The sequence below is a fragment of the Scylla paramamosain genome, chromosome 5 (genome assembly GCF_035594125.1).
Source record: "Scylla paramamosain isolate STU-SP2022 chromosome 5, ASM3559412v1, whole genome shotgun sequence".
In the NCBI taxonomy this organism is placed as follows: Eukaryota; Metazoa; Arthropoda; class Malacostraca; order Decapoda; family Portunidae; genus Scylla; species Scylla paramamosain.
This window is the reverse complement of record NC_087155.1, coordinates 12446032-12461493: the sequence shown is the minus strand read 5'-3', so window position 1 is coordinate 12461493 and position 15462 is coordinate 12446032. Positions and strand designations below refer to the sequence as shown.

The 15462-nt window shown below is 43.4% G+C and overlaps 1 protein-coding gene across 1 annotated transcript in view; it reads left to right on the top strand.

Annotated features, from left to right (window-relative positions):
* The window catches only part of LOC135100306 (uncharacterized), a 61005-nt gene extending 47592 nt beyond the window's left edge, over nucleotides 1-13413 (top strand). The window contains exons 2-5 of the mRNA XM_064003148.1: nucleotides 10588-11363; nucleotides 11751-11872; nucleotides 12052-12610; nucleotides 12788-13413. Of these exons, the coding sequence (XP_063859218.1) occupies nucleotides 10923-11363; nucleotides 11751-11872; nucleotides 12052-12610; nucleotides 12788-12955 (1290 nt within the window). The 5' untranslated portion in view covers nucleotides 10588-10922 and the 3' untranslated portion in view covers nucleotides 12956-13413. The remainder of the gene's footprint in view (nucleotides 1-10587; nucleotides 11364-11750; nucleotides 11873-12051; nucleotides 12611-12787) is intronic.
* Nucleotides 13414-15462: the final 2049 nt, after the last annotated feature.

Sequence of the window (15462 nt, the reverse complement as noted above, 5' to 3'; positions counted from 1 at the left end):
ACCTGCCAGTCAGGGCGACCCACGAGCTCTGTTTGCAGGTCTCCTCTGACTCTCACTGTCTCTCCCAACTGGCGTCACAAGAGAAAAAAAAAAAATGTATATATAAATATACAACAAACCAACAGGTGTTTCTTCATTCTTCCCACCTCCAGCACCAGACACATCTAGTGTTCTACAGTTTTCGCTTAGTAACCAAGTCGCCACTTGAGTAGTGCTCGAAGCATCAGCACCTCCGCCACCCCTTGAGGCCCTTCGGGTAAGTGCGCTACCTCTTAAAAAGGCGACGATTTACCAGCTTTAATGGAAGGTAGGGCCTCCGGTAGTATTTATTCAAGGGAACAGTTGGACTCCGTTACCGCGGTCGCTATTGTGGCGAGTGAGAGGAGAGGGGGATGGGTTTTGTTCAAGGGGCCATCATTTGTTTGCTCAGGATATGGCCAGGACGGGACTGCCAGAGCGGTGTGAGAGGCGGAGGGTGGGGGAGTCGGGGACGAACAAGCTACATGTGTTGTTATTGTTGTTTTGTTTGTTGTTTTAGTGTTTGTTTTTGTTTAGTTGTTGCTTGTTGTTTGTTGTTATATCCTGCTTGCTGTTTTGTTGTTTTGTTTTACTGTTGATAACGATGACGTTGGTGGTGGTGGTGGTGGTGGTGACGGTGGTGGCGGAGCGTTAAAGTGCAGGAGCAGGACTGATCAACTACTGAAGGCTATGAGTGCATAATGGTGTCAGTGACAGTAGCAATGACGGCAGATGGCAGTAGTCAGGGCGGCCAGGCACGCAAATGTCTCACCGACACAGGCATTGCACGTGCACTCCGGTTATGAGTAGCACTTTGCCGCCATAATCAAGGCAATGGATAGCGAAGCATTACACCCGCCCCATTCTAACCCAATAGCCCCGCGTGACCTCATCCACATAACCCAAAAATTGCCGCAACGAGCTCCTCTTTTTGGAGTACAATGCGAAATCCGAACATGAAAACCTGCATGTGTTACGAAAAGTTGCAAGCCTGGGAACACAACACTAAAAGCCGGTTGGTGAAAGCCTCGTTAAGCCAACTGCGCTCAGAACCGATCAACTTACACCTTGTTTACACGCTCAGCATTAGAATAAGGTAAAAATAAAACGTAAATAGTATAAAGGAATAATTTTTTTTTTATATAATTTCCTTGGCGGCATCCGGAATATTGCTCCGTTATACGAATTCTTTATCAAAACTGAATCGCGTGTGCTGGTGGGGCAGTGGGAGGAATGTACGCAGCCTGTCAATTCCCTTCCCTCTCCATTCCCTCATCCTCTCCTCTCCCTCATTCATATTGCCTCAGTTCCCACGAATCTCTTGAGTCTTACATGTTTCACCTTTTCTCATCTTCTCATGATAGTTGCGTCTTCTGCTGTTCGTCTCTTTTTCTTGACTCCATTACTCTGTATCCTCTCCTTCCGCACGTATCAACAATCCCATTATATTTCTTCCGCTTCTGTGCAGCCCTTTCACTCTTATTTACTTTCCCTTTTCATTTATCCCGCTTCATTTTCCTCCTCATTCCTCCTATTCCCATTTCTTCTATTTTGTATCTCATCGTTTCACCATCCACTGTATAATTCAAAAGAAGAGGTGCTGCAGGTGGTGTGTTGGTTAGTTACTTCACCACACTGGCGGAAATAATCTTAAAGGGAATAGTGATCTTGCAAACTGGACAGAAACAAAGACCAAGAATTCTCCTCTCGTGTGTGTGTGTGTGTGTGTGTGTGTGTGTGTGTGTGTGTTCCAAAACAGTCAACGTCATAAAGGCAAGGGTACGAAAGTAATCTAATTGACATTGTTAAATTATGTGAATCAGAAATGACATGAATATTTTATGCGTTTTAGAAATCACTCCATTCTTGTTCAGTAGTAGTAGTAGTAGTAGTAGTAGTAGTAGTAGTAGTAGCAGTAGTAGTAGTAGTAGTAGTAGTAGTAGTAGTAATAGTAGTAGTAGTAGTAGTAGTAGTAGTAGTAGTAGTAGTAGTAGTAGTTGTTGTTGTTGTTGTTGTTGTTGTTGTTGTTGTTGTTGTTGTTGTTGTTGTCGTTGTCGTTGTTGTTGTTGTTGTTGTTATTATTGTAGAAGTAACAGTAGCAGTGACTGACATTATTTGAAATGGTTACCTGTTGCTTTCTTTTTTAGTTATTTACAAACACACACACACACACACACACACACACACACACACACACACACACACACACACACACACCGGACGGTATCATTCCTTTTTTTTACTCATTTAATTCTGGCTTTTCCTCTGACAGAGAGAGAGAGAGAGAGAGAGAGAGAGAGAGAGAGAGAGAGAGAGAGAGAGAGAGAGAGAGAGGGAGAGAGAGGTGTTGAGCAGAATGAGGATAATGTGTAGCGCGGCACAACCCGCGGCGCTGAGCTGTGCTGTGAGTAACGGCCAGCGCCCTGCCATTGATAACGTATTCGTGCCGATGCTGATTCCACACCTTTTATTTATCTGTCCAGTACATCGCGAGCCTCTCAACGTGCAACTCGAATATATCGTCACCTCAAGCCCTTTAATCCCTCCTATACTATCTCATATCACGGACATATGTTTGAGGGGATGATGGGCTGCTCCTCTGACCTCTCCCAGCCATCATCCAGCCCAACCAGCCCGCCACGCCATGTCCTCCCCTCATCCCCAGGCCAGCCGGGGCCAGTATGTGTGTTGTACCCAGCTACAAAATACACAAAACTAAAAAGCTTTTTGCTCCGGCGCGACAGTGGGGATGAAAGTGCAAGGGAGGGAAGGAGTACAAGAGCCAGGGGACATGATGCACAGGGGAGTGTAGGAGAGGGAAGATGTGGAAAGAAAGAATAGGAAAAGTGTGCTAGGAAAAAAATGTAACTGAGAGGATGGGAGAATCATTTTGTTGAAAAAGGGGACACGGTGCCGAGGGAGATGTGTGGAGGGAAGAACGTGTAGGTAGGAGAGGAGGGAGGGTTGCACAGGGAGGTAGAGGGAGATAACAACTAGTAACAGGGAGATGAGAGAGGGACACTATTCACACCCATGAATGTTTAATTAGTGTTTCGACGTTCATTTCCCACCAGAGGAAACGTGCATAAATGCTATATATGGATTTTTTTTCTCTCCCTTTTCTGGCAACGTGTAATTTTCATTTTGATTTATTTATTTATTTTTTTTCGATTTGTAAAAGTGAAATCTTTATTGTTGTTCGGTACAGTTTTAATCTTAGAATGTGTTGGTACCTTGATCATATTTCTGGCGTGTGATAAGATTTTCTTTAGATATTATTGTTGAGAGAAGAACAAGCTTACAAGACTGGGTGAATTATACACACACACACACACACACATGCACAGCGCATCCAGCATTTCATCAATTTCGCCACAACACGGAAGCATCATATCTTTTTAATGCGTGTTTGTATTCCATTTTCAGACTCGATTTACATTGCCCAAAACTTCCTAAGATAATGTCCAAACTTCCCAGCCACATGTTTATTCTATACTGGTGACAGCTGAACTTTGCCGAAACCCGAACGATGTAAGGGGAGATCATTTTTAGAAGAGCTGAGGGATGAAAACTTTTCTTTGGGGCCTTCATTTTTAGAGAGAGAGAGAGAGAGAGAGAGAGAGAGAGAGAGAGAGAGAGAGAGAGAGAGAGAGAGAGAGAGAGAGAGAGAGAGAGAGAGAGAGAGAGAGAGAGAGAGAGAGAGAGAGAGAGAGAGAGAGAGAGAATATTTATGTTGTACAGTAGGAGAGTAGTTGTTTCGCAATGTACCATATAATTATCTCTCATTAATTATGCACACCGCGTTAGTTGTGGACGAACACCCTCTTGCATATTTGTTAAAGAGGTATGTGACAGCTTGTCTGGCCGTTTGTTTGTTTGCTGTTTAATTGCTCATCCATTCCTTTGTATATCTAGTGTATGTGTGCATGTATGTGTGTGTGTGTGTGTGTGTGTGTGTGTGTGTGTCCCTGTATATATATTTCTCTATAATACATACTGGAATTGTCATATATAGTTTTCTGGTTTTAGTTTGATTAATTATAGTGAGTAAAATTACTGTGTTCAGTAAACTATCTATTTATCTATCTATCTATCTATCTATGTGTGTGTGTGTGTGTGTGTGTGTGTGTGTGTGTGTGTGTGTGTGTGTGTGTGTGTGTGTGTGTGTGTGTGTGTGTGTAGTGGACGCGGTATGGTATGTACTTGATGATGATAACAAAAATAATCTTCCCTGAACAGCATGCATCGTCACTACAGCCTCTATAGGTCATCCTCATCGTCGTCGCCACCATCAGCGTCACTCCACTCACACACCACACCTCTAGTTTTCAAAGTCAAAATCGGCGGCACAAGCGTCACAAATTACCATCCGACACGGAGACGCAGGAAGACCCAGTACCTTCTCGTTATTCCTCCTAAATATTCAACGAGGGAAGAACGAAATACACAGCTCATTTTCTACTACATAACCTCGAACCGTTTTCCCTTAAAAGAGAAAACGCGAAGAACATGAAACTGATTACGGGCACAAATCTTTACCTGGGATCCCACTGCACCGCTTGGACCGTAATGGCGGCTCACAATAACACGGACACGACAATTTTTCACTTAGGGGTCTTGTACTGCGGTAAAAAGAGGGATAATTTAAAAAGGATAGCCACGCTAGGGACCCATTCAAAGGCTGTGAAGGGCGAGGCGACTTTAAGGTAAACTAGGGAAGGGTTTAGGAAGGGGCGAGTGAGTCCCCGCCTCTCCCATGTAGCAGCGACCAGGGGCTATGGAGGCTGCTGGGCTGGGATGGGTTTTATGCCTCCCTGCTACCCTCATGCTCCATACAGCCCACCGCCACCCGCCGGACATACCTCTCCCTGCATCTCCTCCCTTCTGACCCCTACGTGCACTTTTCCTTCCCTTATCGTCCAGCTTAGATGATCAGTGTTCTCTTACTTACTTTATTTTAGCACTGTTTTTATATTAGCACTTTAAATTCTGTGGTTATGCTTGTTTGCGTTGCTTCCATTTCCCGTTCCAGTCTAGTCAGTCATTCAGTCAGTCCGTCTGTATTTCTCTGTCTCTGTCGCTGTCTGTTTGTCTGTCTATCTGTCTGTATTTCTTTCTTTTTCTTTTTTCTTTCTTTCTTTCTGTCTGTCGGTGTGTCTGTCTCTCTGTCTGTCGGTCTGCCTGTTTGCCTGTCTGTCTATCTTTCTGTCTGTCTCTGTCTATGTCTCTCTCTCTCGCTCTCTCTCTCTCTCTCTCTGCAGTGTCGTCAGCGGATCGTCGTCGGTTGTAGATTCAGCTCAGGTGGGCCAAAAAGGGGGAATTTTAATCACCGGCAGTATAATAGTGTTTTGTTCCTTGCCCTTAATTGGAGCCGTGGGTTTTGTAGCTCAGCCAATGGTAACCTGCTCTTCCCATTGTCCTTCTTCCTGCCCCGCGTCGCTCCTCATCATGCGCTCCCTTCTCAGCTCCCTTCCCCTGACCTCGACTCACCCTTTTGTCAAGACACCCACCTGATTACCGTGCGGGGATTAATTGATTATGACACCTAGCGCGTTTTTATGGAGATAATTGTTGTTGTCCTTGCTCTCTCTCTCTCTCTCTCTCTCTCTCTCTCTCTCTCTCTACAATAAACCAGGACGGTGCTCGCTGTACTCGTATGATATCCACTCACTTCCCTCTTTTCTCCCTCCTATTAACGCAGTCCGAAAGCAGAGGGTCTAATTCTGTGTTTTTGCAGCAGCGATATCACTCCTTAATAGAAGCGCACCTCTGACTCTTTTGGAAACCCACATAGTAAATAAATATAACAACAGTTCTAATCAGATAACCTCGGCTTATTTTAGTTACGGTTATTATTCTTCGCATCATATATGAGAGCTATTCAAATAGGTTTGTGTTTTACCCACGGATCTTTGGAGGGGGAGATAAGAAACATCGTTTTTCAGTGCCTCTTCTTATGACACCAACATATAACAGTATACAAGAAAAGTCACCTTTACTGGATTTATTATGTAATCTCAAGCGTCCTGCCTTGAATATCAAATAAATAATAGTGGCTGCATGAGGAGAATGAACTTTTATCTTTCATTTAAACATTATATAAGTGGGAAATGAAATAACAAAATTACAAAAAAAGGAGCTTTGCTCTTTAGCTACATTAAAATCATTACTGCCTTGTATCATTTCCTTGAAAGCTGCTCCCAGCAGTGACCTCAGGACGGCTTTATGAAAGAGGGAGTCACCGCACGGTCAATGTCAGGCTTGAGCACTGTTACACGCGTTACAGGTGACAGAACCACGCCAACTGAACAAGAACGCAAGGTGCAACAGGTGTTCGTGTTCCGTGTTCTACCTTGTTCTTGGTACACGTAAATCCTTCTCCTCACCCCTATTGTTTGTTTTCTCGATTACCGGCCACTCCTTTGTGACAGCAGATCACTGCGTATTAACTTTTACTTACATTGCTTTAAGTATGTACCACCAAATCATGATACTCATAAATTACATACATTATATACTGATACATCATACACCGTACAACACTGCAGAGGAAAAATAGGGGCTTCATACTGTTCAAACACTCTTATCGTGGACAGCCAATCAACTCAGCGAGACTCCAGGTGCAAGCTTCAGACGAACAGAGTATAGCTATTACCTGTGAGAGATTAGGGCGACAATGCTGCAGGTAATGAGTACGGAGAAGAGTGAATGTTGCAGCGCACACACACACACACACACACACACACACACACACACACACACACACACACACACACACACACACACACCGGTCTATGGTACTAGCAACAAAATATCACACACACACCGGTCTATAGTACTAGCAACAAACAAAATATCGATGAAAACTAGTTGATAAAAGAGTAAAACATGGAAAAGAGCAAACGTGAAGCTTCAGTATATATAAGTAGTAATAGTAAAAATATGCACATACCAAACTAAGGTGACGATAACTGACATTAGATCAGTAGCGAAAAAAAAAAGTAGTTAATATAGAGTACAACATAGAAAAGAACAAAGAGCATACGTGGAAGCTTCAGTATAAATAGTAAATATCCTGGGAAGGTGAGGGTGGCTCAACTACTGACCTCACACGACGGTAAAGATTTTAAGAAGCATAAAGGCGGGAAAATTTTACGCGCCGCATCATCTTATCATCACCATCCATCATTCCATCACCGCGCACCTCACACGCCCTGGCCGCTTTATCATACCTATCACCATCCATCACAACCTATCATTCCAATAACCACATTCTCACAACCTCTGACCACCATGTATGTGTTCTCATCACGTATCCCTCCCCATTGTTATCCATCACTCCCCATCACCACTATCGCCACTTAACTGCGCCCTCGTGGGTGAGAACAGTTCCACCAATTAGCGAATAAAAAGTACTAATGATTTTTTTTTTCACCACCAGTTAGTGAAAATGTGCGAATATTTTTTTTTTTATTTCTTTATCACCAATTAATGAAACAAAATATTAGTAGATTTTTTTAGACTTTCCTCACCACCAGTTGGTTAAAAGATATTCTAATAAACTTTTTTCTTTCATCACCAGTTAGTGAAAAGGTGCACTAAAAGATATGTTTAGAATTTCTTCACCAACATCTAGTGAAAAAGATGTAAATATAATTTCCTTAAAATTTCTTCACCATCCAGTGGTGACGAAATTACTAATGGAATTTTTTGTTTCATCATTAGTTAGTGAAAAGAAGTACTAATTGATTTATTTTGAGTTTATTCACTGCTAATCACTGAAAAAATGTACTATCAAATTTTGTTTAGAATTTTTCTCCACTAATTAGTGAAAAATCAATCAATATTTTTTCCTATCAATATTTTTCCTAGGATTTCTACACCACCAATGAGTGGAAAAATTACGAAGATATTTTTTAATCTATTCACTCCAGGCTATTCGTGTTATGAATCAAGGATAATTCCCTGACACTACGGAAAACCATACGAATATAAAATAATTCTGATTATTTATGGACTATTCGTGTTGTTGAACGGATATTCTAAGAAGTGTTTTCTCGTTGATTAGAAAAAGCCGCGAGACAAAGCATTTAAAAACCCACGCGTAAATAAGAACCACGCAAACACGTCTCCTTGAAATAGCTGGAAAAATGCGAGTGACTTTATTCCGCTGGATTTCTTCATATTCTCCCTCTTGAAGGATTTTCAGAAAAAGGAAGGCTGGTACCAGGAGGAAATTGAACATTGGTGTAAGTGAGTACAGGATCATGTGCAGTGATGTTACGAAAGGTGAGAAAACATGCAATCAAAAGTTTAGAGGAACTGTAACCATGGAAAGAGAAATAGCAAGGTAGCAGTATGTCAGGTTCTTATTAAATAATGGAAAATAATGTAGATTTTGACAGTGTCTCCTTTAGTAGTGAACTGAGAATATGTTATGCATACACGAGAAATATATTCCATCCATAGATGAACAACGTTTCTTTTTTTACAGCGTGAATGACGAGGGGGAGCTGGCGAGTTATACAAAATAAAATATTAGTGTCACTATATGTAGTTCTTGGTTTCGACTCCTGGCGAAAAAAACATCCAATTTGTGTTCCCTGTTGGGAGCATTTCATTAATCCCCCTTATTTTTTCCTCTCTTTGATTTTGTCCAACAACTAGTGCGTCAGAGAAACAGAAAAAAACAACAACATACAAATACGTTTGCAACATCAGACACACACACACACACACACACACACACACACACACACACACACACACACACACGCACAACCACAGAGCCATTATCTACCTTTCCTCCCAGTCATCGCAGGAGAAAACATGAAGATAATCTTTACGTTCCAATTTATTCAAGTCCCATCGTACCTTTGTTTTGCTCTGACCTTTTACTTCGTTTCTTGTCTGCGTAGATCCTTCGCGGCGCCGCTGTGAGCTATCATTACCGCTTGGGCAGCGCGAGTCTCCTCCCCCGCGGCTGTCAAAGCACTCACACCCTACAAGAATCGGCGAGATTTGCTCAATGCGAAAACCCATTCTATTTATTTACCGGCGACCAGAACCCGCACGCACCATCCAATCCTAGTCTGTATTTGTATCTCGGGGCTTTATCGAGGCTACCACTCCTTTCAGAGGGGAAAGATAGTTGGGAGGGGGACGGGGCGAAGGGCGGGACTCAGCCTCCTCTCTTGACGGCATAACGCAGTAAACTTTGATGATAGATACGACACCAATCGTATCTCGACCGTGGATCGCAAAATATTGATCGTTTGTTAGCGAAGGTTGCGTCGTCGGCCAAGTGGAGGAGGAAGGTAAGGAGAGAGGGAAGAAGGGAAGGAAGAAAGGAGGAAAGGTGAGCGGGAGGTAGGGATGGTGCAGAGGATGAAAAGGGGAGAAAGGCTGCCTTGTTTATGTCAGATCTGACGTCAACGCCCTCCTGACCACATTTTCTCCACTCCTCCTCTTCTTTCTCATCCTCTTTTTTTCTTCTTTTCATCTTCTTTTAGATTCTTTTCATCTTCTCCTTCTCCTCTTCCTTCTCCTCTTCCTCCTTTTTCCTCCTCTTTATATGTGTAACTCCTCCGCTATCTTAAGGACGTTTATAATTTAGAAACATGGATTGTGTCTTCTGCATATTGTAATCTTGTTTATAACTATTGCATTTTAATATATAATCATTTTGGCAAACACATCAATACCACACACACACACACACACACACACACACACACACACACACACACACACACACACACACACACACAAACAAACACGCCTCTCCACAATCCACCAATATCGACAAGGATCCCAATCTCTCAGGTGGTAAGATGAGATAAGTTCTTGCTGCCGAGGTGCTCTGTGATCAGTGTGCAGTCCACTCCCTGTGTTGGAGCCGCAGCCGCAGACGTGGGAGGGGAAGGGGTGTCTCCTCACCAATATCTGTTATGCTTGTTTCTTATAGCTTTCATTAAGGACCTGATATTTTTAGTGAAGGAATCTTTGATAGTATGAGAGAGGAAAAGGCGTCTTCTCACTAATATCTGCTGTGACCGTTCTCTGTAACTTTCTTTACGGAGTTTTTAGTGAAGGAATGTTTGACAGTATGCTAAAGAAATTGTTCTGGCCTTAAGGGAGATAGTGCTGCGACAGACTATCCCCTCAGCAGTGAAACTCAAGTATTCTCTGTAAGTATGTTGCGATTTTTTCAGCTTTTCCTGTCTGGTGTGTTGGTGTGCGTAATATGTTGTCGACTACAGAGCTCAAAATTCCTCAAAGTTGATTGTAGAACATGTGACGTTGCCTCTTCTCCAACTTCTTCTTCCAGGTCTCTTTCTATTCTTCATATGTTCTTCCAACACACATCTTAGGTATTATTTCAATTAGGAAAGCAAGAATTTCACATTAATATACTTTTTTTTTTTTTTCACCGTCGGCTATATGACCTGATTTTGAGATGACGTGTGTGTGTATAAATGGTAGCGTTAACTGGTTACTGTGAAGTGTTCATGCTCCTAAAAAAAATAATGTATACTTGATTAATATTATATTTCTATCTCTTTGCAGACGGGAGGCCCACCTCAGATGCCGCCCACGAGTCAAACACGCCGACGCACGCCACACCACCCATTCACCATCGCCTCTACTTCAACAAAGCATCCATTTAATTTCATTCTTGAATCTGAAAACATTATTTCGCCCTTGCCGATGAGTTACATTTAGAAGAGCAGCAACACTCGCTGCTAAGCCCGTGCCCATTAAGTCCTGTGGATAAACTCACTCCCACATTAAAATCTTTCACCTCCGGAGCCACCCCGACCCTCCGTTATAGCTTCTCGCGAGATCACTTTCAACGCTCTGGGGAATAAGAGGATTAGAATTCCAAAAAGTTTGAGACTGAAATGGAAGAATCAAGTAACTCCCAAAACTTTGCCGGGGTAGTTAACCTTAGGAAGACCTCGATGGCCTCCAGCCGTCACTACCTCGCGCACAAACGGAGGGTTAGGAAAGATTCCCCGTTGAGGAGAGGCTCAGAGCTGCCTCTGTCCTTCAGGAGGAGTTCACTAGACAGGAAGACGTACAAACGAAAGATAAAAGTCAACAATGTTAATGAATTGAAACCAAATATGCCTGAAGTATTTAGGATCACACCTCACACGCCGTATACTAGCGAGGAGGCGGCCGAGGGGAAGACCGGGAACTCTTCGGGAAGTGATTCGACCCAGGAGGAAAATGATAAAGGAACTGAAAAGAGAGAGCAGAAGGAAGAAAGAATACCGTCTACTGACAGTCAGTACCTCAAGACAAAGAGTGTAACATCGTGGGTCACCGAGAATGATCAGGTGAGCAGACTGCTAAGGGTAATGATGTAGTATATAAAAAAAAGAAAAAAATAGATAAATGAATAAAAAAAAATAAATAAAAAAAATAAAAATTATATATATATATATATATATATATATATATATATATATATATATATATATATATATATATATATATATATATATATATATATATATATATATATATATATATATATATATATATATATATATATATATATATATATATATATATATATATATATATATACACGCACACACAAATTGTAAAAAAAAAAATAATGTTTGTGATGAGAAGCAATGAGCAAACTTCCAATAGTTGTTTTCTGATTATCATTTATCTTATCTACTTCTATCCATAATCCTTATGTGTCTGCACACCAGCGTCCAACGCGATACTCGGCGTTCGAGGACAAGGAGAAACCTTTCTTGCCACAGACTGGGCTGTTTGGAGAGATGCTGAAACGTCCGTCTCTCCCACGCACACCCTTCTGGCAGACACCTTGGTACGCCTAATGTTACTGCTTGACTTACTAATTTCAAAAGACGCCACACAATCTTTCCTTCACATATGAATGCCTATTCATCATTACATAAAAACAAATTGCATTTCATATATCACCCTGGTATATATATAGCTGAACATTTGTTTAAAGGCGAACGACAAACCTTATTTTCTTCATAGGTTTAACGAGGAGTGGGTGGATCTACGTGATGAACAGAGAACCAAGTCTGAAACGAGTCAGGAGGATGAGTCGAACTTTGCCAATAGATTGAAGGGAGAACCGAGTACAACCTCTGAGAATTACGAAAAGGACGTGCAGGGGACGACGGAAAATAAGTATGTGAGCAAGATTAAATTCACGCAAGATCTCGGTGCCGTAAACCAGGAGCCAGTCTTCAAGGGAACCGTCTGGAACACTCTCAGAACTGACGTCAAAAAAGTATTCTCAGACTTCAGCACCAAACTCCTGCGGCCTCCCTCCAGCGACGTGATGCACATGAGGCCGCTAATGCGAGGAGACCAAGAAATGTTTCACTTTGGCAAGGAAGACCAAGAAACATCCATGCCTACGAGTATAGTAAAGCCTGTTGTCAAACACAGCAGCTCGAAAGTCGTGCCCGCCGGGGATCCTGAAGCGCTCCCTATTAACAAATATGTCGACCACTCCCTGGATCGACAGACAGTCACTACACCTGACGTCACGCCTATGGAGGACAGCACCTCCACCACTACTAAATCGGTGTGTATTTTACTTTTGTGTACAGTGAGTAATTGTTGCTTTACCTCATGTTATTGTTGATGTAAGATGTGCTTCTTTTTGGCTATGGTCTTAAAACTTCAACAACAGCCTGTCAAGAAACGCAATATAATCGCCTTGTTAGAGCCTCTTCTCACGTATATCAATTTGGCCGGACAGGTGAGTCGGCAGAAGCGCGCCTCCTTCCCTCATGCTGCTGGAGGCCACGGGGCACCCACACCCTGCCTGCCGGGGACCCACTGGCTGCCATCATCCTCGCCGGCCTGTAGTCGGCACCTTTTAGGGGTACTAAGGTCGATAACGAAAACGAGGAAGGGACAAAATTGAAGTCCCTGTAATTTCAGTGAAGATCAATATCTCTCTTTTATTGACCCCCAGCCTCCTTTCCTCTGTGCTCTGGCGAGGGTTGTTTTTCTGTGATCCGTGACGTCATCTATCTATTGTGATCCTTGTTGATATTGAGTGGCGGAGGCTAAGGCAGGAGTAAGTGGGCGAGGCAAGCGACGCCCTCGTTACCCACGTGAACCTCCAGATATTTCTTAATGGATGGCCCGTGCTTGGGTTAACGAGTGGACATGATACCATAAACAACAAACAGCCTCACTCACTTGCTCTCCTTTCATCTCGGCGCCCTCGATATGCTGCCGTGGCTGGGGTCGTCCTGAAGCCGGACGGGCCAGGGCACTGTGATTGGGACTCGAGATATGGCGAAAACTTAATAGCAGGTTAGGTTTAGATACCAACCAATGGACGTGGACCAACCACACGTACCTTCCAAACCAGCTAGCTGATGCCTTAACCGCATAGAGACACGGGGAGGGGGAGGGAGGAAGGGACAGGAGGAGGAGGAGGAGGAGGAGGAGGAGGAGGAGGAGGAGGAGGAGGAGGAGGAGGAGGAGAAGGAGGAGGAGGAGGAATATAGAAGGCGGACGAAGAAGAAAGAGGGAGGGGGAGGAGTAGAAGTAAGAGTAGGACGGGGGAGAGAATGAGGAGGAGGAGAAGAAGTAGTAGGGGAGGGAGGAGATGGAGAAGGAGAAGGAGCAAAGAAGGCTATCCCCACGATGTCAAGAAGAGCGATAAACTCTATGGGTTTATGGAGGACAGCCGAGCCAGCGCAGGTGTAGTTTAAACCTGATTTGCATTGCCCCTCCCCCTTTTTTTCTTCCATTCGCACGCAGAGAAGGGATGATGAATTATATGTAAATGTCTGTTTTCTTGCAGGTAGTAAGTTCTTAGCTTTTTTTTTTTGTGGTGGTGTTGGTGGTGGTGGTGAGAATATATGCATTTTTGAAGCGGTAGTAACATACGACTCGGCATAAATAAAGAAAAGGTGGGGAATTATTAACATAAGGAACCAGGACTAAACGGACGAGGAAGAGAAGGAGAATGTGAAGATGGAGAAAAAATGAACAAAGCTGCAAGAGAGAGAGAGAGAGAGAGAGAGAGAGAGAGAGAGAGAGAGAGAGAGAGAGAGAGAGAGAGAGAGAGAGAGAGAGAGAGAGAGAGAGAGAGAGACTAAACACACGAATCAAAATACAAAACAAAAAGAGTTAGCATACAGAATCAGAATGAAACGGATGAGAAAGAGGAGGAGGAAAAAATATGAACAGAAGCACAAAATAAGAGAGGAGAAAATGAAGAAACTTAAATCCGCGAAACAAAACAAACCAAAAAGAAACAAAACAGAAAAAAAAAAAAACCCGGGAGTCAAGTTGCTGCCACCTCATTTGCATGGACGGAGGTTGGCAGCCACTTGGCCGTGTCTGCCCACCATAGACTGGGCAGCGCCGCGCGGGGCTGAGGGGCGGCAGTCCAGCGAGCCCCGGAGGGAGGAGCAATGATCTTTCGTAGGAGGAGCGGGAGTCTAATACCGTCATTCATGATGGATCGATTTTTTTCCTTTTATTAATAACTTTGGAGGTTCCCCCGATACCTCTTATCATTCGGGTAGCCAGACTGTTGTAATTTACACCCTAAGTACGCCCCATTGTGCTGGTCTAATTTAAACTATTATTACCGATACAATTTAAGATAGCACCGGCGCCTTAATGGACATATAAAGCTGAGAATAGCAAGGCTTTCGAGAATACGAGTAAGGGAGAAAAAAATAAAAGGAGTGGAGAAAAGTACCATGCATCACGCCATCGTTTGGGAAGCTGTTTAATACGAGGCGGGAGGGAAGGTCATCTCGCCGCCACCCCAACACCTATTTACACCTCACCATAACTGTGATTTACACCTCTCCCGCTTTGGAAGGTAAACACATACACATACACACATAGACGTAGGTACACACATGCACACACACACACACACACACACACACACACACACACAAAGAAACAAAGGCATGCACACGCACGTGAACAAACTAACACACACACACACACACACACACACACACACACACACACATATAAACACACATAAACAAAGAAACAAAGGCACGCAGGTAGGCCAACACAGACACACACACACACACACACACACACACACACACACACTCGCACGCGCGCGCACACACACACACACACACACACACACACACACACACACACACATACAGGGGCAAAAAAAAAAAAAAAATGCCGCTTGAAGGCCTCCCTCCCTCCCCCTATCCCCCCATCAGGCTGGAGGCTGCTCTCCTGCTATCGTCTCTCCCTACACCTCCTATCAATTAATATGTAAATTGGCAGTCCAATAGGAGCAGCACTTAATGACTTCGAAATTGAAAGTTGTTCCCTACGTAGTAAAAAGTGCCGGCCACTAGACCCCCTCACGGCCTCTCCCTCGCCCCTCTCACCCGTCGCTCCGGCCCCTCTCCCAGGGCGTGC